This window comes from Protopterus annectens, chromosome 5.part0 (assembly GCF_019279795.1).
Source record: "Protopterus annectens isolate FY-2018-M chromosome 5.part0, PAN1.0, whole genome shotgun sequence".
NCBI classification, from domain to species: domain Eukaryota; kingdom Metazoa; phylum Chordata; order Ceratodontiformes; family Protopteridae; genus Protopterus; species Protopterus annectens.
This window is the reverse complement of record NC_056735.1, coordinates 2,078,706-2,095,037: the sequence shown is the minus strand read 5'-3', so window position 1 is coordinate 2,095,037 and position 16,332 is coordinate 2,078,706. Positions and strand designations below refer to the sequence as shown.

Here is a 16,332-nt window from a genome sequence, read left to right as displayed (position 1 = left end):
AGTCAAAAAAAATAATAATACAAAAGCTCATTTGATGAGTTCTGTAGCTATTTCTTCTGCTGTTATGCTCAGAGTTCCTATTGATGAAATTTGTTTTACAATGACTTAGTCAACAGTCCACAAGTTTGTATCTCATTACAAGCTGGATCTAGTTAAGATCCTGTATATCCTGTGTCTTCACAAGTATCAGGAATATTCTTTCTTGATGTGTCCTATGTATTTTGGTAGCTAGGGAATCTGTTCTAGTAGGAAGCAGGTGAAAAAAGACAATGTCGGATATGAAAGTTATATACTTACAATAATGATAGATCCGTGTTTTCTCATTTTCATCCTGTTCAACATCCTTCCCTCCCTACTTCCCCCTTCCAAATTTGTCACCTGATGCTCCCCGTTGAATGGATGGATCTCATTAGGGACCTTGTCACTTTACAGCCTCAGCTAGCTGCATGTTCATGTTCAGATCTTTGTTTAGATATTTAAACTTCTCCCTTTCATTGGAATAATAAGAAAATGTATACTGATGAGCAAGCAAAACTTGATCTGACGTAATTTAGAGGTAGAGAAGTAATTGTGGGTAGGGAAGGATCCGCAATTTCTAAAAGATGCTGAGGTCAGATCCTATCAGATATGATAACCCAAAGTTTGAACCGGACGAAAACAGTGCAACACAGATCTACCATTATGGGAAGCACATAACTTCTGTTTCTCGGGTTAAGCTGTTACATAGTGCTAGAACATGGTAGTGCTATTCTATATGCAGACTAGTTTGTGGGGTTAAGGGTAAGATGTATATTGCTTGGATAGAGTTCCCTTTAGGTTGGGCAATTATAATATTTTTATGTTTTCTTATGTAATGTGTGCTCACTCAGAGAATGAGACCAAGTAGTGCAACGGTTGAGTATGGCGTCCAAGTCAGCCACATGGTATCATTATATGTCCCCATGAAAATGAAAGAAAAGTCATAGGTGTGATAAGCTACCAGAATATCAGACAAGTCAGCCACATGATGTCATTGTACGTCCTCATGATAATGAAAGAAAAGTCAGACTTGTGATAAGCTACCGGGTGCCAGAAGAGGAAAATCTCAAACTGTCCACTGCAGAAGCTATCTTCTCTTATCAGATTTTTAGTGGATACCTAGATATTTGTGCTTAAGGCTTTGTTATTAACACGGTATAGCTTTCTTGCAAACTTTGTTTTGTTGTTTGGATACTGTTATAGATTAGCTTTGATTACTGTTGGACATCTTGAATTTTTTTTTTTTTTTTACAGGTTCTACTAGGAAGTCTGCAAGTGTTTTTTTCTCTCTACTTGAGTATTTTTTTTTTTTTTGTACATGAATTGTGTGGAAACTGAGGCTGTTCAGATGGATGTTTCTAAGAAAGCTGTATCAGTCCTAGTTCTCGTTATTGCTTGTGTAACGGTTCTTTTCTGCCTAAGAGCAATGTCTTACATATGCACTACTGCTGGGAGTACTCCACAAAACTTTTCAAGTTCTTACTCTAGGTGTTCATGAGACTCATAGCCAGCAGGCATGCTTTCTCTCTCTATATTCTCTGGAAGAATATTTCAGAGATCCTAAACTAGTACTTCACTTTTTTTAATCCTTGGTCTTGGCTTGGATCGTGTGTGCCTCAATACCTTTGAGATCTGACAAAAAGGAAGTGAGCTGGATGTACCACTTTTCCTTTTCTAGGTATGCTTCTGTTTGTCTGTGAGTGACCATCTGGAAGTGGGGATCCTCTGTCTTAAACTCCTGATGAATTTGTCCAATGTAGCACCATGTGTAGCTAGATGATCACGTGGTAAATGTCTAATAAATGCAGCTGTGTTTTTGATCTAGTGCTATAATGGGTGAATTTGAAGCTATCCTATCCCTTCTTTTTCTGTCTGTAATATTTTTTCTGTTTGCTTTTCATCTGTGTGTATTCTGGCCATCAGGCTTCCCCCAACTGAACTCTAGCCCATGCCTTCCCCAGTACTGGGTGTTTCTTACAGAGGAGCTTGGGATGCAGAGGTGGACTATCATCTAAGCAGCTGTAAGGCTTGCTTATGTCTTGGGCCATCTGAGGAACTGTCTTTCAGTGGGCTGTCTGGAATAGCAGCCCAAGGTACCTGCAGGGGAGGGCCACTATCACAAATTATCCTGTCTCTGCCTTAGCCCCCACTACTACCATTTCTTGTGGCCTGCTTCCATAGCTCTTCTCTTCAATGGCAGGATTGATTCTGTAAGTTCCTAACCTGGCCCCTGGGCTCTTCTACTTGTGTGCATGCTTCTGCATGCCTGCCCAGCATGTAAGTAATGTCTAATTGAGAATTACCTTTCCCTCCTTCCTTGTTGGCAACCAAAAAAAAAAAGCCACTACTCAAACTGTGATCATAATTAGGGCTTTATCCTTGGACTCCACAGAGCCAGGTTTTGCCTTTTGTATTTGGCTTTGCTTTTTGTGTTTTTTGTATGCCTACTTTTCCTATTTGTATGTCTTTTCCTATTTGTTGTCATCTTTTAATTTCTAAAGAGGGTTAGTTTTCTTTTTAAAAATATATATTTATTATTCTTTTGTTTTATTTTAACAGACATAATGTAAACTGAAGAATTCATCTGCTGAGTATAACTTAATTTACTTGTTGATGAGCTATTTCTAGTCCTAAACTTTAGTTTATAAAACTTGTCTTCTCTGTGTGTGTGTGTGTGTGTGTGTGTGTGTGTGTGTGTGTGTTGCAGTTGTTCCTTTTTTTTAAAGACCACTAGAAAAAAGGTTAATATTTTGCAAGTCCAGTAGAGCTGAAAAGAAGACTCACACATGAGATGCAAGTAAACAAGTTCAGCCAACTGCTTGGATGTTAGAAGGCCAGCTGGGGTGGGGCTGGGGGTTTAGAACAGAAGAACAGAATTTAAGTTGCCATAAGCAATTTTTAACCTCTCAATAGGTGGATGGGTTATTCATTTTCTGTCTGTTCATGATGGGAGCTGGGAAATGACAGAAGGCTGGCATCAGGTGAGGAAGAAGGAAGAAACAGTCATCGTACATGTATGTACTGCGTGCATTTAAATCATTTGACCACTATACTGATTGTTATCATTGCACGTCATTCACTCTAGGGGGGGCATCATGTAGCCAGGTTACTCTTCATGTAGCTCAAATTTCTAAGTTCATGTCTGCACTACCTCTTTAGATTCTCATGCCATTCCATGTTGGACTTGAACCCATTACCCTGTGAATTAGTGATTTCTGTGGTGCTTTTCCATGTAGTCATACAGCAAAGGAAGACTAGATGTCTAAGTAATAATGTTAATATATACTACTCTTTTTTTATTACTTGATTTTGACATGTTTTATAGTCTGTAGGGTGTCTTTCTGACCTTCATAGTAGATTTTTATTTGCATTTTATTAATATTTACTTTTATTTTTTATTCACAGCACTGGATTCGACTGGAAATATTCCCTGATGTCCTTCTTCATAGACTGAAAATGATTGTTGACCCAGCAGATAGCAGCTATATGCCATCATTAATTGTGGTTTCAGGTGAGTTGATATAGTGCTCTTTTGTCCCCGTTGTTTTTAAGGAGGGTCACGTTTCTCACCTCCATCATACTTTTAGACTTCCTCTTTCATGATCTGGTGCTTTTCCTGAAGTTTACTTTTAGCACTGTTTTTGCAACCCTTGCAAGCCAGGCCCTGCCCTGTAGCAAGGTTTGCATAGCTTCCATCATTGTGACAAGGAGGACCTTTTCCTTTACAAGCAGTGATGCTGTAGAAGAATGAGCAAGTCATTGTGCTTCCTTCTTCTAAATGTACATGCATGAGAGGAAGAAGTTAACAATTGTGTGGTCTTGCATTGCAAACTACTCTAAGCCCCAAGTTGTTGGTGTTGTACCACAAAAGCTTCACCCTCCACAAGAAAAAAAGAGCATATAAAGTTGACTGCTTCCTTTCTGACCCCCTCCCCCTTACCTGTTCTACTAATGCTGTAGGTTCATTTCAAAACCCAGATTACTGACTGCAAGATCGGTCATGTATGTATGTGTGTGTGTGTGTATATATATATATATATATATATATATATATATATATATATATATATATGGTAGCGTTATCGCCTCACAGTAAGACACTGTCCGGTTCGATTCTCAGCTAGAGCGTCTTCTGCGTGGAGACGTGCGTGAATGGGCATACCTTCGTTGAAGGTTGTGCGTCAGGGCTGGTAACTCGGCACGTAAAAATCAACTACCAATCATTAGTGGACCGGAGTTCCGCTGTGGCAACCCCTAACCGGGAAAAGCCGAAAGACACAAATATATATATATATATATATATATATATATATATATATGTATGTATGTGTGGGTCAAGGACATTTCACTGAATGGACATTTCACTGAAACTCAAATGACTGAACACAAATCACTGAAAACTCATTTCACTGAAGCACATTTCACTGAAAATTATATATGGCCTTTTCCCCACTGTAGTGCAACCCTGGAGTTAGTATATGTAGTAAGTGGGGGTGTGGGGGACGTAGCCCCCCACGTATATTAAGTATGTATTATGTTCGGAAAAGAGTAATATATTGGAATTGCAAGTATCCATGTATATAGTTCAAAATACTTAAAATATGTGGGGGGCGGTGGTCCCCACACCCCCCTTACTATATATACTAACTCCAGGGTCACACTACAGTGGGGAGAAGGCCATATATAACTTTCAGTGAAATGTGCTACAGTGAATTGAGCTTTCAGTGAAAAGTGCACACTAATTTGACTTTCAGTAAAATGTGCATTCAGTGAAATGTCCTAGACCTATATATCTATATATCTATATATATATATATATATATATATATATATATATATATATATATATATATATATATATATATATATATATATATATATATGTGTGTATATATCTATATATATATATATCTATATATATATATATCTATATATATATATATATATATCTATATATATATATATATATATATATATATATATATATATATATATATAGATATAGATATGTATATGTATATATATATATATATATATATATGTATATATATGTATATATATATATTTAGAATGGATAGTTTGATAACTTGAGTAACACACTTTATTTTGGGCGTTTCATTTTGGAAATGTTATGTTAAACTTTTGGCAGTAGTTGCATTTTGATCAGAAACTGCCATGTTGAAAAGGGTCTTGAAATATGTTTTTAAAGCTCTTTACTGTCGATGTTGCTAAGTCCACCTGTAGTTCGAGTCCGTGTATGATTATGGCTAACCATTTTGGGATTTGCAGATATGAGAGAAGTCAAACCTATTGAAGAAGCTGTCTTTCTCCCAGTAGCTTTTTTCAACAACCGAGATGGTTGCATTGTTTCATGTACTGTTGGGTTAGTGACATTGTCTAGTCTTTAACCTTTTCTCAGAATTTCTCCTGTTGAAGGATCTCTTAGCTGTGTGCTTTGCGTGTGCTTGCTGTTTTTAATGTTAAAAAAGTATATCTATATTTATTGCTTTTGTTTATGGGAAGGTCCAACTGGACACAAGTCCCATTTTCAGTGGAGTACTGGGGCAGAAATGCTCCATTTTACAGAATGAGTAGAAAGCAGTTTACATAATAAATCTACATACAATACAGTGCAATGAAAAATGATTTGCCCCTTCCTGATTTCTTATTCTTTTGCATGTTTGTCACACTTAAATGTTTCAGATAGTCAAACAAATTTAAATATTAGACAAATATTAGACAAATGTTCGACAAAGATAACCCAAGTAAATACAAAATGCAGTTTTTAAGTGATTTTATTTATTAAGTGGGAAAAAAACTATCCAAACCTACATGGCCCTATGTTTAAAAGTAATTGCCCCCCTTGTTAAATCATGAAGTAACTGTGGTTAACTGAGTTCAGTTTCACTAGCCACACCCAGGCTCGATTACTGCCAGACCTGTTGAATCAAGAGATCACTTAAATAGAACCTGACAAAGTGAAGTAGGCCAAAAGATCCCAAAAAGGAAGAAGACATGCCACGATCTAAAGAAATTCTGAAACAGATGAGAAGCAAAGTAATTGACATCTATCGGTCTGGAAAAGGGTACAAAGCCATTTCTAAAGCTTTGGGACTCCAGCGAACCACGGTGGGAGCCATTATCCACAAATGGAGAAAACTTGGAACAGTGGTGAACTTTGTGAACCTTCCCAGCAGTGGCCTACAAAAATTACCCCAAAGAATCCAGAACAACATCTAAAGAACTGCAGGCCTCACTTGCCTCAGTTAAGGTCAGTGTTCATGACTCATCCATAAGAAAGAGACTGGGCAAAAATGGCATGCATGACAGAGTTCCAAGGCAAAAACCACTACTGACTAAAAAGAATGTAAAGGCTCATATTACTTTTACCAGAAAACATCTTGATGACCCCAAGACTTTTGGGAAAATATTGTGTGGACTGGCTAAACTAACGCTGAACTTTTTGGGAGGTGTGCGTCCTGTTACATCTGGTGTAAAAGTAACAGCATTTCAGAAAAAGAACATCATGCCAACAGTCAAACATGGTGGTGGTAGTGTGATGGTCTGAGGCTGATTTTCCTGCTTCTGGACCTGGACGACTTGCTGTGAGTGATGGAACCGTGAATTCTATTCTCTACCAAAAAATCCTGAAGGAGAATGTACGGCCATCAGTTTGTGACCTCAAGCTGAAGTGCACTTGGGTTCTGCAGCAGGACAGTGTTCCAAAACACACCAGCAAGTCCACCTCTGAGTGGCTTAAAAAAAAAACAAAATGTAGGTTTTGGAGTGGCCTAGTCAAGGTCTGGACTGGAATCCAATTGAGATGCTGTGGCATAACCTTAAAAAGGCAGTTCATGCTGGAAAACCCTCCAATATGGCTGAATTAAAACAATTCTGCAAAGAAGAGTGGGCCAGAATTCCTCAACAGCAATGTGAAAGACTCATTGCTTGTTATCGCAAATGCTTGATTGCAGTTGTTACTGCTAAGGGTGGCACAACCAGTGATTAGGTTTAGGGGACAATTAGTTTTTCACATAGGGCCATGTAGGTTTAGATATTTTTTTCCCTGAATAAATAAAATTATCACTTAAAAACTGCATTTTGTGTTTACTTGGGTTATCTTTGTCTAATATTTACATTTGTTTGATGATCTGAAAAACTCAAGTGCGACAAACATACAAAAAAATAAATCAGGAAGAGGGCAAATACTTTTTCATTGCACTGTACATAGACTAGTAATGATATGACAATCAAAAACTAATACATGTACATACATAGAATAGTAAATGTACATAGATTCATAGGTAGGTACTAGGCTATCGACCCAAGGGCGTACGTAAGCCTAGCTAGCAAGGTTCCATAGCTTACGTCACCCAAGAAAGTTATTTTCCTGTGCCACTGTCCAGCAGAGACACAGAAGTGATCCCCGGGGTGTATTTCCTATTTCCCATCCACTCATCAAGATTTTTCTTGAAGAGTGCTAATGAAGAACTTTGCTTGACATAGATGGGTAGCTTGTTCCAGAGTATAGGAAGACTCTGGGACAGGAATCTATCCCTTCAGCGTGTCCTGTTTATTGTGGTGACAAGGTTTAGGTCTCTAGAGCATGTAGCTCGGAGGGATTGGGATTTCTTTAGGTGTAGCATGTCCAACAGCTCTGGGTTTGACATAGCTTTATATGTTGGGCAAAGATCACCTCGGAGTAGGAGATATGCTATGGAGTGAAGCTGGAGTTTTTTGAGGCGATCAGTGTAGGGCATTTGTTTGAGGCTAGTAATCCTCTTTGTGAGGTACTTCTGTGGCCTTTCCAGCTGCTGCAGATGTCTTGTGAGGTATATTCCAAAAGGGGCGTTGTACTCTATAATGGGTCTAATGAGTGATGCGTAGAGGGGAATAATGACCTCTTTTTTCCTGGATGCGAACCCTTTTTATGATGAGGTGTGCCACGTAGAAGGACTTCCTGACTACTGTGGCGATGTGACTATCAAAGGAGAGGCTACTGTCCACCTGGGTCCCAAGGTCTCTTATCACACATCCAGTGTTAAGTAGATTGCTGCCTCTGTGGTAGTTCGTGGGTACAGAGTTTTTACCAAAGGGGATGACAGTGCACTTTTTGGCATTGAGCTTGAGGCCATGGCTCTGACACCAGTCATCTATCTCAGTGAGGTCCTTCTGTAGGATGTCCACATCATTTGGGGACTTGACTATGGCTCCTAGTTTGCAGTCATCTGCAACCTTCATTAGCAAGAGGCCTTCTGTGTTAGCCTGTACTTCAGAGAAGTAGATACCAAACAGGAGAGGTCCCAGGACGGAACCCTGTGGTACACCACTTGTCACTGCTTTGAGGTCAGATTTGGAGTCTGCAACTTTTACAGTGTGGGTTCTGTCAGTGAGCCAGTTGGCAACCCATCTTGTGACGTAGGGATTTATACCTAGTTTAATGAGTTTAGCTATAATTCTAGAGTGGGGGATGTTGTCGAAAGCCTTGGCGAGGTCAAGATAGGCTGTATGAACCACCTTACCCTCATCCACAGCTTTGGTGACTGCCTCAAAGAAGTCGATCAGGTTCAGGAGGCATGATCTGCCTTTCACAATCCCGAACTGGGTGGGATCCAGAGTTTGGAGGTTACCAATGTCTTTGTTTGTGAGTTCCATGATGATACGTTCCATGGCCTTGCAGACCAGGCTCGTCAGGCTAATAGGTGGATAGTTCCCAGGATCAGTGGTGGCTCCCCCTTTGTGGAGTGGGATAACTGTTGCTGTGTGTCATTCAGTGGGCAATGCGAGGCTATTATTGAACATGTTGCTTAAGTGGGGAGCCAGTTCATTATGAAGTTCGTGTAAAACTCAGCCTGGGATGTTGTCCGGCCCATGGATGCTGTGTTTTTGGCTTTAGAGAGTGCAGCTTTTACCTCCGTAGTTGTGATTACAGGGCCTCTGCATTCTTCCTGTATAGATATGGGCCCTTTAGGGGGTGAGAGGGGTGTAAAGTTAGCAGTGAACCGATCTGCCAGGATGTTGGCAATATCAGTTGGTTCTGTAATTTTCGTGCCTTTGTGCTGTAACTCAGAGCAGATCTGGGTGTTGCCATCTAGATTCTTGACATAGCTATAGAATGTTTTGTGATTGGCCTTGGATTAAGTGGCGATTTTGTTTTCATAGCTAGCTTTGGAGGATCTTATAAGGGATTTCAGCTTCTTACTGAGGCTGACCAGGGAGCTCCTCCACTCATGGGATTTTACTCTCTTTTGCATCAGTTTCTTCCTTCTGTTGTACAGTTTCTTTATGGCAGGGGACCACCAGATTGGCTTCCTTTTTTTGGAGGATAGCGTCTTGGTTCTGTTTGGGATAACATGATCCGTGCACTCGTTTAAGTGCTTATAGAGTGCATTTGTGTAGGATTCAGCAGTTGTAACTGTATTGTCCATCTGCATGGGTGTCATGAAGTTCACCACTTCTGTCTTAAGAAGCATGAAGTTAGCTTTGGAGAAATTTTTTGCTGTGGTTTCCTTAATGGGAGGTGGGGGTGGGATGTGGATATCAAGGGTGATAAGCTTATGGTCGGATTAGACCAACGAGGAGTTGACTTCAGGTGTGGAACACCGGTCACTCATGTTGGTAATGACTAGGTGTAGGATATTGTTGCCCCTGGTGGGAGTGTGGATAAGTTGATTTAGGGCTTTGGAGTTTATGAATTCCAGAAAGTGTTGAGCTAAGGAGTTGGTACACGAGTAGTTTTCCCAGTTAATGGTGGGGTAGTTGAAGTCGCCCATTATTAGGGTGTTTGGTTGAACCCTAATATTTTCCAGTACATCAAGAAAAGAGGAGTGGGAATCCTGGGGCATGGTGGGGGATCTGTAGCAAGCTACAATTTGGATTGCAGTTTTGCCCAGAGTTATTTGCACTTGGATAACCTCGGATGCATTATAGTAAATGTTCATAAATAGAATAGTAAATGAGCATATGTAAAAGTGTAATGATGTGTCAGCTAATGAAAACAAGGCAGATATATGAAGAATGCAGTAAAATATTAGCTAATCTCAAACTTACAAAATAAAATTATTATAAAAGTTATTATAAAATAGTGTGAGCAAGCTGGTTAAAACCTCACCTAACGCCAACAAATAACTCGAGCGTCTTTCTCATCATTTGAAATATGGATAGCAGACCACCAACTACTCCTAAATGCCAAAAAATGTTAATGCTGTTTACCACCAAAACCCTTGGATTCAGTCAAACAGTCCTTTAGCATCACCTTTGCATGCAACACTGTAATATAAACTGTATCCAGTACTAAGCTGTTAGGTGTCATAATACAAAATAACTTAAAATGTGACTTGCATATATCCCATTCTAGCAAAAAAAACTCATCAAAAAATATGATTTCTTTAAGCTACCTCACTATCTGTTCCAGAGTATCTCTAGCCATTTCCTGTCTTCTCCCGTCTCTACCATATGCATCACCCATACCACCCAACACCCCAGTCTACACTACAGAATAAATTAGAAGCGTGCGATAAGATACCAAATTTGCATCAAACTCAGCACATCGTATTCATCACTGTACTACACTAATGAAACTACCGTGGCTAGGACTACCCATGCACCTCACCTATTTCCATCTACCAATTGCACATAAACCTGTTTACAAACCATAAGCTTGCCCATCTCTACAAAACATCCTTAAGTATTACTTTTCACTGAACGTGTCTTTGGGCTTTTCCCGGTTAGGGGTCGCCACAGCGGAACTCCGGTCTGCTAATGATTGGTAGTGGATTTTTACGTACCGGGTTACCAGCCCTGACGCACAACCTTCAACGAAGGCACGCCCCATTTTCGTATGCCTCCACACAGAAGACGCTTAAGTATTACTTCTCACTATGACCCCTGAAATTTATTAACAAAAAACTTCTATCCACCATTCAACCATATGCTACAGCTCCACAGGAAACTCACTCTACTCTTCCTCTGCCACTAGAAGATGGAACTCCATACCTGCTGCTCTGATACTAGTGAATATGATACAGACTTTTAAGATCAAGCTAAAGTAGCAAATCGCATCCTCTTGTTTGTCTCCATGCTCCCACCCTAATTTTTTCCATGAACTTTCCTACCGTAGTTTCACTGTTACCCACTGAATACCCCCACACACTTTCTCCCCTCTTTCGCTTTTTTCCCACTTTCACTAAGCTTTAGTTCGTCTTCTTACCACACTTTTAGATACAGCAACTGTCTGTCTAAATATCTCTTTCTTTCTCACTGGTTTTCCCTTCCCTGTTTCTTTTAGCAGTCTTCACATGCTTTTAATGTACTCTGTTTAAATGTTAAGTATGTTACTATATGTAAATATGATACATTGTGTAATGACAGTCTTATTCAAACTGTCAGCACTGTAAATAAAGTACATAAAATGTCTCTCCTTTTCTCAAGACAATGTATTATTAATCTAAAAATTAATATCTTACAAACAATGTGGATGTTCTCTTACTAACAAATACAGTTTGAACTATTGTAGTATTTTTCACTATCTGTATTTATGCACTGTGATATTGTAAATTTCTGTTCAAGGACCTTTTCTCTTCGGGCCTTTGTTGAAAATTGTACTTTAAGCCCAGACAGACCCTTCCTGGTAAACAAATGGCAATAAATAAATAGTAGTAGCAGCTGAACTCTTCTTGGGCTGTTTTGCAGATTTTCTGCTGAGAAGGCTGTTGAGGGAGCTTGGGCTCATCCAGCATATACCTAGATGAAACCAGGTCTGCCATCTCAAAAATTAGTTTTTCTCAGTTTCACAATAAAGTGCATTAAGTACATTCTGTGCGGGATTTGGTAACATTTGTATCTAGCTGCTCACCTGATCCCTTCACAGCTTACATTGTCAAAATACTTGTTGCATTTTTAAAGCATCTTTCAAGTTTATTTACATTCACATAACTAACCTAGCTTACAATTATCATACACGGTGAGATAAGTTCTCCACCAACGGGGTGTTCACATCTTTTCTTCCCCTTTACTTCCTAATGTATCATGATGGATACAATCCTTTTCAGTTACTGCTACTACTGTTTAGATTTATGTTTACAAACAAGTCGGTTTCTTTTTGAGTTGGAGTACACAGGAGTTCAGCACTCAGTTTTCCAGTGGTAGCAGCAGAAGTGTGTGTGCCATTGTCCTTAAACATTCCTTTTTTACAAAATTTGTACTTTTTTGTGTGTTCACTTATTTAGACCTTTCCCACAACATCAGCTATGTATTTTGATTCATATCATTTTAATCCCTTTATACTTATCCACAGTTGGCCTTTTTACATAATGTATCCTGTTAAACTTCCAAATATAACAATTGATGCATTTTTTGTGGCTTTGTAGTACATCAATCCATCCAGCACTAGTCTGTGGGTAGTTTTCTATCATTTGGAATTGATTTTCTTTTAGGTAGTAGACCACATGTTTCTGGGCACATCACTTTGTTGGGAGTGGCATGCTGTGTTGAAACCTGTTACATTCAGACCTGCCAGCCGTAGTCTGCATGAAAATGACATTTTCTTATATCCATTAATGTTTTACTTCTCTTTAAAACTTCTTTGATGGCAAAATTCCTGTCAGGTCATTCTGATTTTCATTTTTTGGCATTCCATTTCCCGCTATTCCTTAATATAATCGACTCTGAGATTGTTAACTTTGGAAAAGGAGGAATGCCCCTGTTGCTCTGCAAACAGTCCACTTTCGCACACAGTGGTGATGTTACCAAGTAGTGTATATACTACCTTTGTTTAGTCGGAAGATGAGTACTGGGCTGCCCTTTCACAGAAGATAACCTTGCAAAATTTGTGGAAGATACAGTAATGGAAACCATAATCCATTGGTAGCAAACATTTTAAAAGAAGTGTACAGCAGTCTCGCAATCCCAGTCTTTTTTCTTCCCCCTTTCAGAATTTAAGTCAAGCCGTAATCTGTTTCTTGGATACTCCATGTGGTTAATCGCCTTTAGGTCCCTTCTACCTTAAATGGTAATACGAGCTCACTCACTTTAAGTTTTCGGTCACCATCCAGACCAGCTATGGTGCAGGTGACAAAGTGCTGAAACTAGAAGTCTTTGTGACATGATGAAAGCAAGCGCACTCTGCAGGGAGGATTTTGGCACATCTGTCTCCTTCTCTATCACACTGTATTTTTTTTTTTTTTTTTTTAATCTGAAGTTCCAACATATTGGAATTAAATGGTCTTCATTTTTTTCCATTTGATTACATAGTTTGAATATCCTGGAGTTTGTCACTTGGAAAGTTGTCTGTTTTTAATGCCTAAAAGAGTATAGGATCTTAAAGTGATTCTTTAGTTGAATTTACATATTATTTCTCAATGTGTAACAACTGGGCTAGATTATATTGAAATTATATTTCATAGGAACATGTATATTAAATTGAAACCTCTGACATGATCTAATAACTGTTTCAAATCGTCCACTTATAGAAAGAAGATGCAGGGTAATGAAGTAAAAATGAGACGTTGGCACTTTTCTTATACTCTGTTAAAAAGAGGAATTTAAGAAATGGGTTGTAGAAATGATTCAAAAGTTATTAAGGAAGATAGAAATTTCTTTAGAAGGCATAAGATGAAAATGGAATTTAAAACATGATGGAAATGAGACAGACGTGTAGAAAAAATGCAATAGGATTTTTTTTTTAGAGGGGTTGACAAAGTTTAAGGGTTTCTCACAGAACAGAAAGAGGAGCAATTGCAAAGTGCCGAAGGGAAAATAAGGGAGTATCTGGATAATATGCATGAGTTTAGAAAAGCTGCTCTTAAGCAAATATTTTTTATAACTCCAGAGCATGAACACTTTTAGCACAATGATTTGGGCATCAGAACGTAGAAGGGGTTATCATGAGACTTGGGGAGCTGTGTAATAAGAAAAATAACTAGAGATCCTATGGTAATATTAGAGATATTTTAGAAATTCTATGAAAATGTGTGTAAAGCAGAGGAGTCTGGAAACCTTATTAGGCCAATCATTGAATATAATGCCCCCTTTGTCATGTATCTGTCCAGACACATGTAATGACTGCAATGCTCACAGAGATACCTTACTGAAAGGATACAAGGCCTAAATAACATGTTCCACATGGACTGATTCAGAGGTCTGTCACTGTACTCAGTATTCTACAGACTGCTAAGAGATGACCTGTGGTTGGCATACAAGACATCCTCTGACCCATTACTAATGGATTTACTACACAGCAGCAAGTGAAATGTTATCAGAAATACTCAGTGTAGAAATTTAAACTTTTTCTGCAATATCAGCAGAATGGTTTGGAGGGGAGGTATATCTCGCAGACGATACCACTGCAGTGGAACAGACTCCCCATAAAGTAGAATTCATCCCTGTCCATATTTAAGTGGAACTTAAGATCTGTGGATGGGAAACCGAAAATGTACCCTAGTATTTCCCCCTGTACTACTAATGCACATAGGTAGCTTTATTCCATGCAAGAGTCCTATCAAATTATCTATGGTATAATCCCAGTCTGATTATGGGGTAATATATAATTATCAAATATGGAGAGGGTAAGGCCAATCTATAACCAAATGAGCTAGGTTATTTTGAGCACAAAAAGAGAAATTGTCTTGGCTTCAAATGGCCCACTAGGGCAGCTAACCTATTAGTTACCTATGAATCTTTAAGAAAAGAGACAAATGGAAATATTTGTAGAATGCCAAGGATAGAGAATGGTGAGGCTCAAAATTAATAGCTAAGATAGGAAAAGGGGAGATAGAAATGGTGATGTATATTCAATCAAGAGGGAAGTCTTCAGGAACAGATGAATTCCTGTGGAAGTTGGAAAGGAAGAACGTGATAAAGATTTGGAAATTTTGTTTAACAATATTTTTAAGGGATGGGAATACCAGTGTATTGGAAGAAAGCTATGGTGGCTGTACTACCCAAAGGAGGTAAAGACCGATCAGAACCAGCTTCATATAGACCCATTTTGATTTTAACATATGATTACAAAGTGTTTGTCTACACTAGCTAAAAACGGCAAAGGTGTTGCTACAATTGATGGATAATGGATCAGTATCATTTTGCAGAAGGGAGGCAAACATTTGACAACATTAATAGAACAGTGAAGATCCAGGCGGAAGCAAAGTATAAGTAAATGCTGTTATTGTTCTTCATGCAGACGAAGCGTTCATAGAATCAGGTGTTTTTTACAAGAAGGCAATTATCGCATTTGCATTCCTTGATAAAATAATAGTGTTAATTAGTAAGATTGTGTGGTCAGAGGTAAGAATCAAGGTGAGAGGGTTCCTATCCAGCAATCTATGTTTAAACAGAGGAACCAGGCAGATGTATCCTCTTTCCCCTTTGTTTGCTTTATATGTAGAGGTGTTGGCAAAGAAAATAAGGGACTGTCAAATTCAAGGATATAATTGATATGGTAATCATGATAAGTTGTCTTTATTTTCAGATGATGATATTTTGTACTTGGTAAATCCAGAAAAGGACATTTTAGTATTGTGGAACATTTTAAGGCAGTTTCAAGTATTCTGAAGATCTAAAATAAGTGAAAGTAAAACAAAGGCTATAACAGTAAACAATGTACCCAAACATTAATTGGTTCAGCAATATCCATATTTATGGGGATATAAGATGAAATCTTTAGTTGCATTGATTAAAATGGATTCTGTTATGGCAGCTAAGGATGTCAGGGATGCTGGTGCAGCATCATATTGCTGCCATGGAGTTTGCCCTTAGTCTCCCCACCTTATGACAGCCTTGTAAGCTCTGCACTTGCTGCCTCAGGACAGTGGGTGCATATTTCTTCCCATGCACAATCTCCTAACCAATCTGTATACTGCTTGCAGCAAAGGGCCTGCCCAGATGTTCTTCGTGTTTCACTGTTGCAGTCATCGCACTTGGGTTATCTGCTGGCAGGCAGCCCTCAGTCGGCCCGAATACCAGAGACTTAGTATTTCTCTGCTGGTTGCTGTCACTCTAGGTCTGACGTCAGGTCGTCAGGGGTATAAAAACAGGCAACCGACGCCATTATGTCAGTCTTTCTTGCTGAGTAGCCCGAAGCAGAAGCAGTTTGCACGAGTGCCTGTTGGCCGCTACCTGAGTTTTCGTTTCCAAATTGAATTATCCTGAATTCTTCTAAAGCTAAGTATCCCATTGGGAATCCTTTTTTCTTGCTCTAACCGATGTCAAAAAAGTTAACAATTGTCTTTCCTGTGGAAAGCAAATACCACACCGAGATTTCCTTTCTTACTGTGTCACCTGTTTAGGCCCAGACCATGACGTACCTCGCTGTCAGTT

At 38.9% G+C, this 16,332-nt stretch overlaps 1 protein-coding gene across 1 annotated transcript in view; it reads left to right on the top strand.

Annotated features, from left to right (window-relative positions):
• HERC2 (HECT and RLD domain containing E3 ubiquitin protein ligase 2) overlaps nucleotides 1-16,332 on the top strand; it is a gene marked incomplete in the record, with an annotated part of 3,551,743 nt that overhangs the window by 2,375,265 nt on the left and 1,160,146 nt on the right. The window contains 1 exon segment of the mRNA XM_044072055.1: nucleotides 3,424-3,529. Coding sequence (XP_043927990.1) covers nucleotides 3,424-3,529 — 106 coding nt within the window.